General features: G+C 62.9%; 2 protein-coding genes across 2 annotated transcripts; both read left to right on the top strand.

The window, feature by feature from the left end:
* Positions 1-4,056: 4,056 nt before the first annotated feature.
* Positions 4,057-5,986, top strand: EMIHUDRAFT_444998 (hypothetical protein; the record flags this gene model as incomplete). Its single annotated transcript, XM_005771507.1, has 4 exons — positions 4,057-4,522; positions 4,663-4,753; positions 4,923-4,975; positions 5,101-5,986. Coding segments are annotated over 4 exons (643 nt in total), but the record flags the coding sequence as incomplete, so codon positions are not given.
* Positions 5,987-6,506: 520 nt separating this feature from the next.
* On the top strand, positions 6,507-8,608 carry EMIHUDRAFT_243253 (NAD-dependent glycerol-3-phosphate dehydrogenase; the record flags this gene model as incomplete). The annotated part of the gene is made up of 5 exons (XM_005771506.1): positions 6,507-6,881; positions 6,928-7,385; positions 7,478-7,694; positions 7,762-7,896; positions 8,561-8,608. The coding sequence occupies 5 exons, from the start codon at positions 6,507-6,509 to the stop codon at positions 8,606-8,608; spliced, it is 1,233 nt and encodes a 410-aa protein (XP_005771563.1).
* Positions 8,609-11,817: the final 3,209 nt, after the last annotated feature.

The raw sequence follows: 11,817 nt of genomic DNA, 5'->3' as shown, positions 1-11,817 counted from the left end.
GACAGAGTCACACAGTACTACTACGCTACTACGGGGTGTGGAGGGTGAGAGTTGACCAGGGGTTGTGCGCTGGGCCCTCCCTGCTCGGCTCCAGCGAGTAGACAAGTGTTGTCATCAACAGAGTAGAAGGATCTGACCTCGGGGCCGATGTGACCAAGCGCTGGTAGCGTGGTTTTACCTCACACCCATGGTCTCACAGTGTGGCCGCAGCACAAGTGACTGAGGGCCAGTGAGGGCGAGCCCATCGCTGTCACAGCTGTGGCAGCCGCACACGGTAGGCTGTGCCATCTGTGCAGAGTGTGTGAGCAGCAGAGGAGCTGCTCTCCAGGCTTCAGGCGCAAAGAGCTGCCTGCATGCCACCGAAGGCGCTGTCGAGGTTCGCCGAGCGCGGCGCAGGTTGGGGGGCACCGTCACCGACGAGCGCGTTGGACTTTTCACTCCGGACAAAGACGGGTACAGGCACAGCGAGTACGAGCCGCGGTCGTGTGTAGTCGTGTAAAGCCGTACCCGTCGAGCGGCGACCGGCGAGGCGCGGGACCGTCTGTGGCGAAGTGGGTCGCGTCCTCCGATTTCCGTGTCAACTCAGCATCCACATCCTCTATACTGCACGTGACCGTACACAGAAGAGAGACCCTCTCCCTTTTCTCCCAGTAAGCTAAAAGTACGTACACAGAGAAGCGAGAGAGAGAGTCTCAGACACAGACTGGCCAGTCTCTCCCGCCGGCGCCTCTCTCGAACTCGTCGCCGGCCCGTGGTGTTCCTAGATCCTACCCTGTGTTTGGGGGGGGGTTCCTGAAATCGTGTACCACTAAAAAAACACGGTGCGTGGGGGTAGTGCAGGAGAGCGTCCGCCATGTGGCTCAATCTCTACACACGAATCCCAAATATGCTCGTGGCGTTTCATTGACAGAGCTGCGGATCTCTACGTGGCGCTGCTATTCGCCGGGAGCCCAGCTCGATTGCCTGCAGGTACTCATCGCCTGTCTCACTGCAAGACAAACTCGCCCTTCTCCTTCCACGTAGGACGCGGAGCTTGCAGCCGACTGGGCGGTGTTCGCCGCGTCTCAGCCCCGCGACAGCAGCCACCTTTGCTTTGCTCGTCACCAGAGGCGTGGGGAGGCTCGAGCAGTCGGTGAAGCGAGTCAGGTGCACGCGCGAGACGAGCAGGTGGTCGCGCGTGTGCGGGTTGCCGGAGCGCGGGTCGACCCACGTTTCGTAGTGAGGTTTGAGGAAAAACGTGTCGGGAGGGAGGCCAACTGTCAGAGGGGGGGGGGGGGGGGGAGTCAGCTTTGTGGCACTGTCGCAGCGGCACGCGCGGGCTGCAGAACGGCGCGATGAGGCTACGACCCAAGATGAGGCTACCGTCCCAAGATGGCTACGATGTAGCCAGCTCAGCCAAGAGGGCCCGCCTCGAACCTCGATCGAGGCGGGCGGTATGGCTGCGGTAGTGCGTCTCCAGCCATGTCTACTAAGGATGGCTGCCGTGTGTGTGTTGCAGCCATCGGGCTGGAGGATGTGGCTGCACTGCAGCTAGCTCAGCCATCCTTAGGTAAGATGGCTGTGAAGGAGACAACAAAAAACTGAAGGAGCCAGCACAGCCATTCTGGTGTCACATTCCGAGGTTAGCCGCAACGATCGCCCCCGCACACTCCTCTCCTTAAAATCCCTCTGTGGTTTTTTCTTTCTTTCCGCACGCCGACCCACCGCTGTCTCTGAGTGGGATCGCCGTCTTGGTCGCCCTGAACCCCCGCTGCGGCCGCTCGCATAATTCGTCCCTTCTTGTCCCTTTTGCCCCTCTTTGCACTTTGCTCCATCCTTCCCTTTTCCCTCGCCGCGTAAGCCGTAACTTGCTGCTGCTGCTGCTGTTACCTCCGGTCCACACGGGCACTCCCGTGCTAGGACAACAAGGCCCCACGGTACATACACACGGCGTCTCCAGACTCCACACTTAGGCGAGTCACACATGTGTCGTGATTGGGAAGGGATCAAAGCGCTGACTGAGAGTCATGTATGTATGTGTATGAGTATGTTGTAACTTGCGCCCTTTTGAAACTTTAACCAGCCTCCTTGCCGCCGCCCTCGCCGCCCTCGCCGCCACCCTGGCCCGCGGGCTCCACAGGCGAGTCGACCCGCTGGCGGAGCGGCAGGGCGCCCTCGCGGCGCACACCGCTGCCGTTGTACGCCTCGAGGCAGACCTTGCCGCAGAAGTACACGCCCTCGATTGGCATCCACACCTTCTCGCATATCACATGCGAGTGCACGGGCGCTTTGCATTGCGCGCAGCAGTGCCCGCCTCTTGGATCAACAAAGAGAGGCTGCGCGCATGCGGCACAAGGCTTCCACTGGCCGGTTGTTGTGTCTGACCTGAGAGTAGCTTCTGAGATTTTTCTATATACCAAAAAGAGAGAGGGCTACACGCTGCACCCCCCCCCTCCCCTTAGAGCCCAGAAGTGAACTCTGAGAGTTTGTTCCATTTAGTAGACTGAACTACTCAACACCCGAGCGTAACGAATGGGCTACCGCCCGGCCGCCTCAACAGAAGACTGTTTTTTTCTTTTACACTTGGATGTGAGGCTTCGACTGCACTCCAACCTCCAAGTGCTCCAAGTGCATCTTATGGCCCTGAGAACGCGCACCCCCCAGGGCTAGGGCTCTCTAGCCCGTAACCCGATGCCAATCATCCGGCCCGCTGGGTGCGCTTCTCAGCTCCCCGGCCCTGGATGTGAGAATGACTGCACTCCAAGTGCTCCAAGTACACTAGGCACGGATGGCGCGCACTGTCACTAACTAACGAGGGTAAAGAATTTTACCACCAAACTCCCTCGCACCAACACACTCACTATACTGGGCACGTACACATGTCACACCAAACACTACTCACTGGCAGGGGAAGACTGGCGCGCACTGCAGTCTGCACGGGAAAAGAATTTCAAAGCGACGAATGTCGGTGAGGCGAGATATGTGGCATGACAATATCGGCGCCTTCGTTCATCGCAAAACGAGAAGACCAAGCCCGACTACGACGGCCGTGGCGCCGACGACGCAAGACGCGAAAAGCAACTGTAGAATCCGCGGCACGCCCCTCCGGCCAGGCTCCTCCTCTTCCTCTGCTTGGCGTCGCTGGCGCCACCGCCTCGACTGCCTCTGCTTGTCGGCCATGTCAGCGAGGTAGGCACGGTACTCCCGCGGGAGGCGGCGCCTCTCCTCCGGCGACAGCGCCTCCCAAGCCTAACAAGGAGGGGACAAATCGAGAGAAGTGGCCGAGACGGCGAGGCGAGGGCAGCCGGGCATAGGTCCAGAACTTGGGGTCTGAGGGGGCAGGCGATCTCGGCTGCCTCGCGCCTCCTCCTCCTCGATTAGGTACGCGAGCGTGGAGAGGTGGGCGGAGAGGTGGCGGCGCCCATGCCGGCGCAGGGCCTGGAAGAGGCGCTTCGAGGGTAGAAGAGTGTCCAGGTCAAGCGCGGGCGGTTCGGTGTGTTCGTCGTCGTCACCGCCCTCCTCTTGGCGCTCGGCAGGGGAATGCATGTCAGAAACCACCGTCGACGACGCGGCCTTGCCCTGCGGCTCGACGAGCACACCACTGCTGCTGCGTCGCAGCGACTCGAGTTCCGCGAAGCGCTCAGCCCTCGCGTTTGCCGCCCAACACGCGTCCGACTCGGCGCTCCTGCTCCGCCACGCCTCCACAGCAGCCGGCGAGGCGCACTCGTCGCACAGGCACACGGCGCGGCGCTTGCCCGTCCTGCGGCAGCGGGTCGAGTCGAACCAAGGCTGGACGTGGTGGGACGTGGTGGGATCTGTGGAAAGGCACGAAGCAGAAGGCTGACGCCGTTCACAAACGCTACTAGGATGGACGTGAAACTGCGGTGAAAAGGAGGAAGGAAAGCGAAATTCGATTTTTCATGAACGTTAAAGATCTAGGAAGGATCAGCTCCGTCGAGCCGGAGGCTAATCCTCCCACCCAGAACCGCGCCCTAATTTTTGGCGCCCCTTCGTGCGGCTGCCCGCTCCCCGCTCCGTGTCAGGCTCCAAAAGACAAAAAAGAAATCCGACGGCCGAAATGTCTTCCAGCTCGAGGCCGCTGCTCGGCCTGCTGCTTGTCGCGTCGGCAGCGGGCCTGTCGCCGATAACCGCGAGGCCCGCGACGCCAGTGGTGCGACACGCTCCGGTCGTTGTCCTCGCAAAGAAGGGCGGCAAGGGTGCGGCGGGCGGCCGCGGCTTTGCAGCGGCTCCTGCGCCCGTGGCTGCGCCCTCGGCGCCGGACGCCGCAGGGCAGCCAGCGCCAGCGGCGCCGGCCCCGACGAGGGAGGAGCGGGTAGACAAAGTGCTCCGCGACGCCGGCATTGCGCCGACGAGCGCCGCCGCGCCGGGCGCCGCGCCACCTGACCTGCTTTCAGACCCGCTGGCGCGGATCCCCAAGCAGGGGCAGGAGCTGCTGGAGCGCTTCTTCGGCGGCGGCGCGATCCTCTTCGGCACCGTCTTCCTCGCCTCGGGCATAGCCGTCTCGGTCGAGGCCCTCTGCAAGGTGCGGCTGGGCCACGTCCGGGACACATCTGCAAACCGCCTGCGTCGGCTGCTGTCGACACTCTCGCGAACCGCCTGCCGACACGTCCGCGACATGCCTGAACACACGCTTCTCCACGGCTCGCCTCCTCCCTCCCGCAGGTGCTGGGCACGCCGCTCCCCGCGGCGGTCGACAGCCTGCTAGTCGATGTTGTGGAGCCGCTGCTCACGCCCTCGATCCTCATCCTGTTTGGTGAGGCCGTGGCCGAGAGACGCCTGAGAGACGTCGGCGAGAGAGACGTCGGCGAGAGACGTCGGCGAGAGATGTCGGCGAGAGATGTCGCCGCGATGCGACCGAGAGGGGGCCGAGAGGGGAACGGGGCGAGCCCTCCCCCTCGACCCTCCCGCCTGCCCCCCCTCAGGCTTCTCGATCTCGCTCGGGCTGCTCAAGCAGCTGCAGTTCTCGTCCGAGTCGGCGAGAGGTAGCCGAGAGTTGGCCGAGAGGTCGCCGGGGTTGGCCTTTGCTCCTCAGAGCTGGCAGGGCGTGCTCTAGCGAGGAGGACGGCACCTTGGGTGAACCTTCTCGGAAGCTTCCCGTAGGCGGGCGTGCTCTACCGCGAGGACGACGACTGACTCGCTTCCCGCTCGCTCCTCTCCCTCCTTCCCTCTGGTGGGCAAGCCCCTCGCGCTCCCTCGTGACGATCGCCTCTCCTGCTCTCCCCTCCCTAGCTCCCCTCCACGAGACGAGTCTGCGGCACTGCCTGGGGCTCCTCCGTTCGAGATTCGTTTTTCCCGGTCGGATTGAGCATTGACACACATGTGCTAGCAACTCCACGATTTGGCCGTCCACGGCCGACCGGCTCTCCCCACCAAAGCTGAGTCCTCTCTCTTTGTACATACATACAACATGCAAAGTATGTATATAGTGACCCGCCGATGGCATATACGGCGGGGCTGCGCGAGGTCTGTCTGCTCTCCCTGGACCCAGCCTGCACTTGAGGCATGCAGCTGGGAGAGGGGTGCGACAAACGCCTCCCGCCCTATCCACACCTGCTCTCGGCTATAGCAGGGCCAGCGCGAAAGCGACCCCAAACGGAGCGTGCGGCACAATAATCTTGGCAGCGGGGAAGGAGCGAGAGCATAGCCACGCGTGAGCGAAGGAGCACACGGCGCCGAGGTGGAAGATGGCGAGCACGGCGTTGCATATCTCGCCCGTCTCGGTGTGGATGAGCCCGCGCCACTGCACCAGGCCAGAGAGCGCCGCCAACGATAGGATTGACGCGGCGTGGTGCCGCACATACATAGCCGACTTTGCGGATCTCTCGCCAGGCGACTCATGCTGGTACCGGCCTCGCAGCTTAATCAGCCCGAGGCAGACCTCGAGGGCAGTGTGCGCCAGGTACACGACTGCCATTCTGTCCATGGCTAGGGAGCTGTCTGGTACGAGTATAGCCCCAGGCCGTGCCACTCCGTCGCACTGCCGGGCATCCTCTCCTGTGGGAGGGAAGAATTCTTGAAAGCAAGCCGCTCTCACAGCACACTGGCACGACAAGGGCGCGGACTGGCGCGGACTGGCACACACACCGGCTCACCACCGAAGTGCCCGTGCAGCACTTTGCGCAGCACTACAATGACATCAGCCAACGGCGTGGCGATGTCGCGCGCATCTACGCGGTGCGGGCACAAGACAAGGAGTTTGGCCTCTGCCACACGTTCGTACGAGCTTGGCCGCTTCTGTCCGTCCATGCTGCCGTCGGCGCAGCGCATCCCGCCTATTGGCGACCTCTTCACGCAGCAGAGCACCTCTCCAGTCCCGAAACAGGGCACGCTCGCTGCTGTCGGGGCCCATGAAGCGTGGATCGCGTGCCTGGCGGCGTGCGAGGAGGTCGACAAAAACACGCCGCAGTCGGAGGCGATCAAGTTCAGGGACGCAACTCGCTTCATCTCGATCTCCCAGTTCGGCGCTGCTAGATGGCTCGACATGCGCCCTGCCCAACTTGGTGGCCATGACCGATCTCGAGGCAGCGACGGCAGGAGCCACGCACCTCGTGGTGGCCATCCCGTCCCAATTCCTCCAGGCCACGCTGCCGCGTGTGCGCAAGCACATTCGAGCCGATGCGTCGGTGCTGAGCGTTGTCAAGTCGTTGCACTACGAGGACGCACGCAATCGGCTCAGCCTTCCGTCGAGCGAGATCTTGCAACTGCTTGGAGGCACGCACGAAGTCTGCGCCCTCTGCGGTCCCAACATTTACCACGAGATGACGAGCGACGCCTCGTTCGCGGAGGCCACGATTGGCTGTGCGGACAGCGTGAGCGGCCGTGTCGCGGCCGCGCAGTGGCACGCGCTTCTCATGGCCGATTACTTCGCGACGCCCGACGCGGTGCATCGCCGATCGGAGCGGCGTGGAAGCAGCCGGCGCGCTCAAGAACGTGATAGCCCTCGGCACTGGCTTTGGGACTGGGTGCGGTCACGGCGCCAACGTGTGCGCCGCCATCATGCGTGTGGGCCTGGGCGAAATGGAGCGGTTCGCGCGGCGCTTCCTCGGCGCAGCGGACGCGCGCACCTTCTACGAGGAGGCCTGCGGCGTGGGCGACCTCGTGCTCACGTGCACCACCGGCCGCGGCCACCAGCTTGCCGCGGCCTTCGTGCGCGGCGACGAGCACACGCGCGACGTGCAGACACCCCACGCGCGTTGGGCGGCCCTAGAGGCGAAGCTGTTTCCAGGGATGTGCCTGCCCGACTGGCACTCGGCCAAGGCGCTGAAGGCCTTCCTCGCGGCCCACTGCGCCGAGCACGCCTTCCCGCTCCTGTGCGCCATCGGGCGCATCAGCCACGGTCGCGAGCCCGCGGCGCACATCGTGGGGGTCGACTCGTGCGTGAAGCGGTGCGAGGGGACGGCGCGACGCCCGCGGGGTCCCGGACGCTGCGGGAGACGCTGCCGGCTGCGCCGGCTGTACCTGACGACCCGGCTCGCAGACCGACGCGCCGGCATCGTTGGCTGCTGTGGCCGCTGCTCGCCGCGGTCGTGGCAGCGCTGCCGCTCCTCCCGGTGGAGGTATGGCTGCCGCACATGGACCTGCCTTCCGACGACCTCTCGAGCACGGCGGATCCGCTCCCGCCCTTGAGCCCGGCCGACGTGCCGTCCTTCCTGAACGCCACCTGCCTCAACAGCGAGCGCCGGTTCCCACTCGTGGTGAAGCCGGCCGACCGTGTCCGAGTGGGTTGAGCGGAACCGCGACATCGTGACGGGCTGGCTCGAGGCCTATGGGGCCGTGCTGATGCGCGGGTTCGCCGTCGAGGAGGCGGCGCAGTTCGAGCGGTTCGCGATGGCGTACACGGACCGGCTGGACAACATCTACCTAGGCACCTCCCCTCGCGAGTCCGTCAACAACTTTGTCTTCACCGCGAGAGCAGCCTGCCGTCGAGCAGCGCGCCGCGCAAGCCCGCCGCCGTCGACCCGATCGAGAGCTCGTAGTCATGGTAGCATTCAGCGCGCCATCTCGCCCGAGACGGCCCGCCCTGGCCCTGTCGGCCTTCCCAGACAGCTTGTCGAGGCTGTACAGAGTGCCGAGAGCATGCTGGGCAGGCTCCCGTCGAGCGACGAGCCATGCTGGCTCGTCGCGGGCCGCGAGCTCGAAGACCCGCGCGGAGCGTCGCCGAGCCTGGCGTGCCCGCCCGCACGCCCGCGGCCGCAGGCAAGGAAGGCGAGCTTCCTAGCGTCTATGCCAAGCGCTCACATGCCAAAAGACACCTCGCAGCGCGCGTGACGTGACCGAAGCGGCACGCCTCGGCGCCGCGAGAGCAGCCGGTCGACGTCGGCACCAAGCGGCCGCCGGGCGCCTCCGAACCGACAGGGGCGCCGCGGCACCGGCAGTAGAGAGCACTCCACCCGCCATACCGTTGATTGAGGCGCCGTATCGACAGGTGTATTCTTTTTTTGCTGTGAGAGAGAGTTGTTTTGTTTAAATTCTTTTTTTGCTTGGGCGGCCCTCGTCTGGGGGGGCGACCCCCCCATCTTTGTTTACCGAATGCGTCTCTGGATTAGAGTGCGTCTAGTAGGCCTCCTACTTAGACGCTCGCTGTCCTCGGTATGCTCGAGCATCCTAAGATGCGCGAGTCCTATATTAGTTGCTCCGCGCATCCCGAATTGCTCGCGGCATCTCCGATTGGCGTTGCTGTCTCAAAAGACGCGCCGTGCATACTGTGAACAGCGCGTGTCTCAGAAGACGCGCGCATATTTTGAACAGCGTGTGGATCTCAAGAAATACACGCACGTATAAAAACAAAAAAGAAAACGAAAATCGGTGTGGCGAGCGCTGCGCGGCGGGCCGTGCCCCCGGCTGTGCGCCGCGGCTGCTGCGCTACTACTCGCACAGCCGCGGCGCGCCCACCCGAGCACTCGTGGGTGGGCGCCCTATAGCCTCTCCGCGCAACGTGCTGGGGCACGGACAGCGGCTCTCACGTGTGGCAGCGGCAGCAGGCCCACCGCTGCACCGACTCACACTGAACAGCACGCACAGGACACAGTCACAGAACACTGCCCCTGACGCCACTCACGGCCACGGGCTACTCAGACTTGGACACAGGCACCTCGCTTAGCACTCCGTGCACGTGGCTGCCGGTTGCCGTCACCAGCGCCGCTTCCTGCCCAGATCAAACACCTGCGACGTGGCGGAGGCGATGAGCGGCCCGCGGTCGCCGTGAGAGCGCGCGTGGTGGGCGACGGCTCACCGATCGAGCGGAAGCGGTCACGCTGTGGGGGCGGCGGAAGCGGTCACGCTGTGGGGGCGGCGGCGAGGCGGGCAAGCCACCCGCAGATCCCCAGAAGGACGCCGTCGCGAGGTCGAGGGCGGGCGGCGGGGGCGGCGAGAGCGAGGCGCGAGGCGCGAGGCGGTGTTGGCGGCGGCGGTGGCGCGGGCGGCGGCGGTCACGGAGCGGGGGCGAGAGGGTGGTGGCGAGCAAGACACCCGTGCGCGCTGCGCGGTCGCCGTTCTGACTCACATGCCTGCGGACAGCGCCGACGGGTGGTGAGGAGGGCGGCGAGCCGGCGGGCACGGTGTGCGCGCGGTCGCCGCGCGCTGGTGGGCGACAGCTCACCGAGCGAGGAGCGAGGAGCAGGAGCTGGAGCTGGAGCGAGTCGGGATGCCCGGTCCCTCAAATCGCCAAGTCAAACAAGAAAAACCCCGCCCCTGGCCGACTCTCGGAAGTACGCTGTCTTCCGTGTCTAGGCGCACGCCCACGCCCTCAGCCTCGAACTGGCCCCGCTACCTGCCGCGCAAACTGGTTGGTGGGGGGGGGAGGCGGCGTCGCCGTCGGATCGTCGTAAGCAGTGCATGCAACTTTGGTCTTTGCGCCCAGAGCTCGTGGCGCGAGCAGATGCATGCGCGGTGCTGAGAACCTGGTTCTCCAGGAGGGGCAGGCCGCGAGGAGAGACCTCACACGAGCACTCAAGGCAGGGCCCCCAGGGGGTGCCGAGAGATCACACCGCCTTTTCGTGCTCCCTGGCTCCCTGCTCCCCCCTCGGTGCCCGGTGCACCCGACACACGGTGTCTCCTGAGACGCTTCCCTGTCCAAGTATAGTAAAATGTGATCTAGTATGCAAGTGCCATCTCAGAACAGCTGTGCATCTATAGATGCTTGTGGCGTCTAAGATGGAACGCGTAACAAAAGACACGGCGCGGCTATCTCCAGGACAGCCATCGCATCCTAGAATGCCCTGTGTACCCGAGACACATGGTATCTTTGAGATGAAAAGTGCGTCCTAGAATGCGTTTTTGCATTCTAGGACGCATCGGTAAACAAAGATGGGGGGGTCGCCCCCCCAGACGCCTCATCATGAAATTCTGCAAAAACCTGACCGGCCCCTGCGGTGCCCCTACCTACCTACCTACCTACCTACCCTACTTATGGGAAACTAAAAAAGAAATCACGCGATGTGTGAACGTGGTACTATACCAACTAAAGTGATGGGTGGTGGTACTCTCCTGCAACCACAGTCCTTCCTGTGACATGGCAGGCCACTCTCAGGCCCTACATGCTACAAGCATCAGATCACCCATTTGGGGACGTTTGACATCGTGATTTTCCCGGAAATTTTCTTTTTCTGCCGTGAAAATTCCAGCGTGAAGAGAGGGGAAAACCCGACGGGAGGGCCCAGACCTACCCTACCTACCCCGTGATGAGGGCCGCCCAAGCAAAAAAAGAATACACCTGGTATCGAATCTAAATAATGTGTATTTCACAGACCTTGCAAACTAGAGTTGTTTGGTATTGCTAAAAATCTCTCTCAGACCTTGTTATTGACAAGAAAATACTTTCCTTTGCGCTGGTCTATGAGAGGTTGAGGTGCGAGCCCTGGAGGCCCTGGGGATGGGGGGAGACTACCCGCGGGCCTAGAAGGCCCGCGCGCAGGTTCACAGCCTTGTTATTGAGAAGAAAATACCTCTTACAACTGGGTATGGCCTGTGTTCACACCGAGCAGCGAGGAGCAGACAGACAAAATAACCTCCAACTCCCTCAGTCTCTAGGACTCCCCTCTCAATGACCACCTCTATGCACATTCGAGGTGGCCTTATCTTATGGAGGGAAGTGCTAGAATCATCATCCAGGAGGGAGGGGCCCCCCCGCCCGACCCGCGGATACTCCCTCTCGCGCCGGTTCGGCACGCGGGAGATTGCCACGTGGACGGAGGGGTTATTTTGCGAGGTGGAGGCCGACCTCTCAAGCAAGCTCGAGAGGCTTCGGATACCGGGGCTATCAGGAATGATCTATTACGCCCTTTCTCCTCAACGGCTATCCCTGCTTCCCTACAGGGATTTCTTTTGCAGGTGCTGCGCCCTGCGTGGGGACGGAGAGCCTTTTTCTATAATTTCTTTCTTGGTGAAGGAGACGGTTCTGCGCCCGCCCTCAGTGTCGGTTCTGCGCCCGACTTTTTTTTTAGGAAGTTAATTACTCCGTCATGGATCTCGAGGTATCCAGTGCGGCAAGTCGAGGACACCGATGTCAGAGTGTATCGCTGAGTCGTTTTAGGCTTATCGGGTTACGTATCGTTGTTTTGGGCTTCCACCCTTTTGAGATGGAATGGCGCTCCATTTGAGTGTGGAGCTGGGTTCCGGTACCCAAGGGGTAGGGTAATGTGCTCAGTGGTGTATGAGAGTGGTCGCAAAAAATGAGAATTTTGAAGCCCCTTTCGGGGGATGGTGCGCCGCAACGGCGGGCTTGGGTCTAATAACTAGGTGGGCTGGGGACATGGGGCCCTCAGAAGGGTAGGGGTGGACTGTGCATGAAGGAGGATCAGACATGTACGCGTATACAGG

Source organism: Emiliania huxleyi, assembly GCF_000372725.1.
Source record: "Emiliania huxleyi CCMP1516 unplaced genomic scaffold EMIHUscaffold_382, whole genome shotgun sequence".
Lineage (NCBI taxonomy): Eukaryota > Haptophyta > Isochrysidales > Noelaerhabdaceae > Emiliania > Emiliania huxleyi.
Note: the sequence above shows the minus strand (reverse complement) of the source record. Positions and strands in the feature narration are given on the sequence as shown.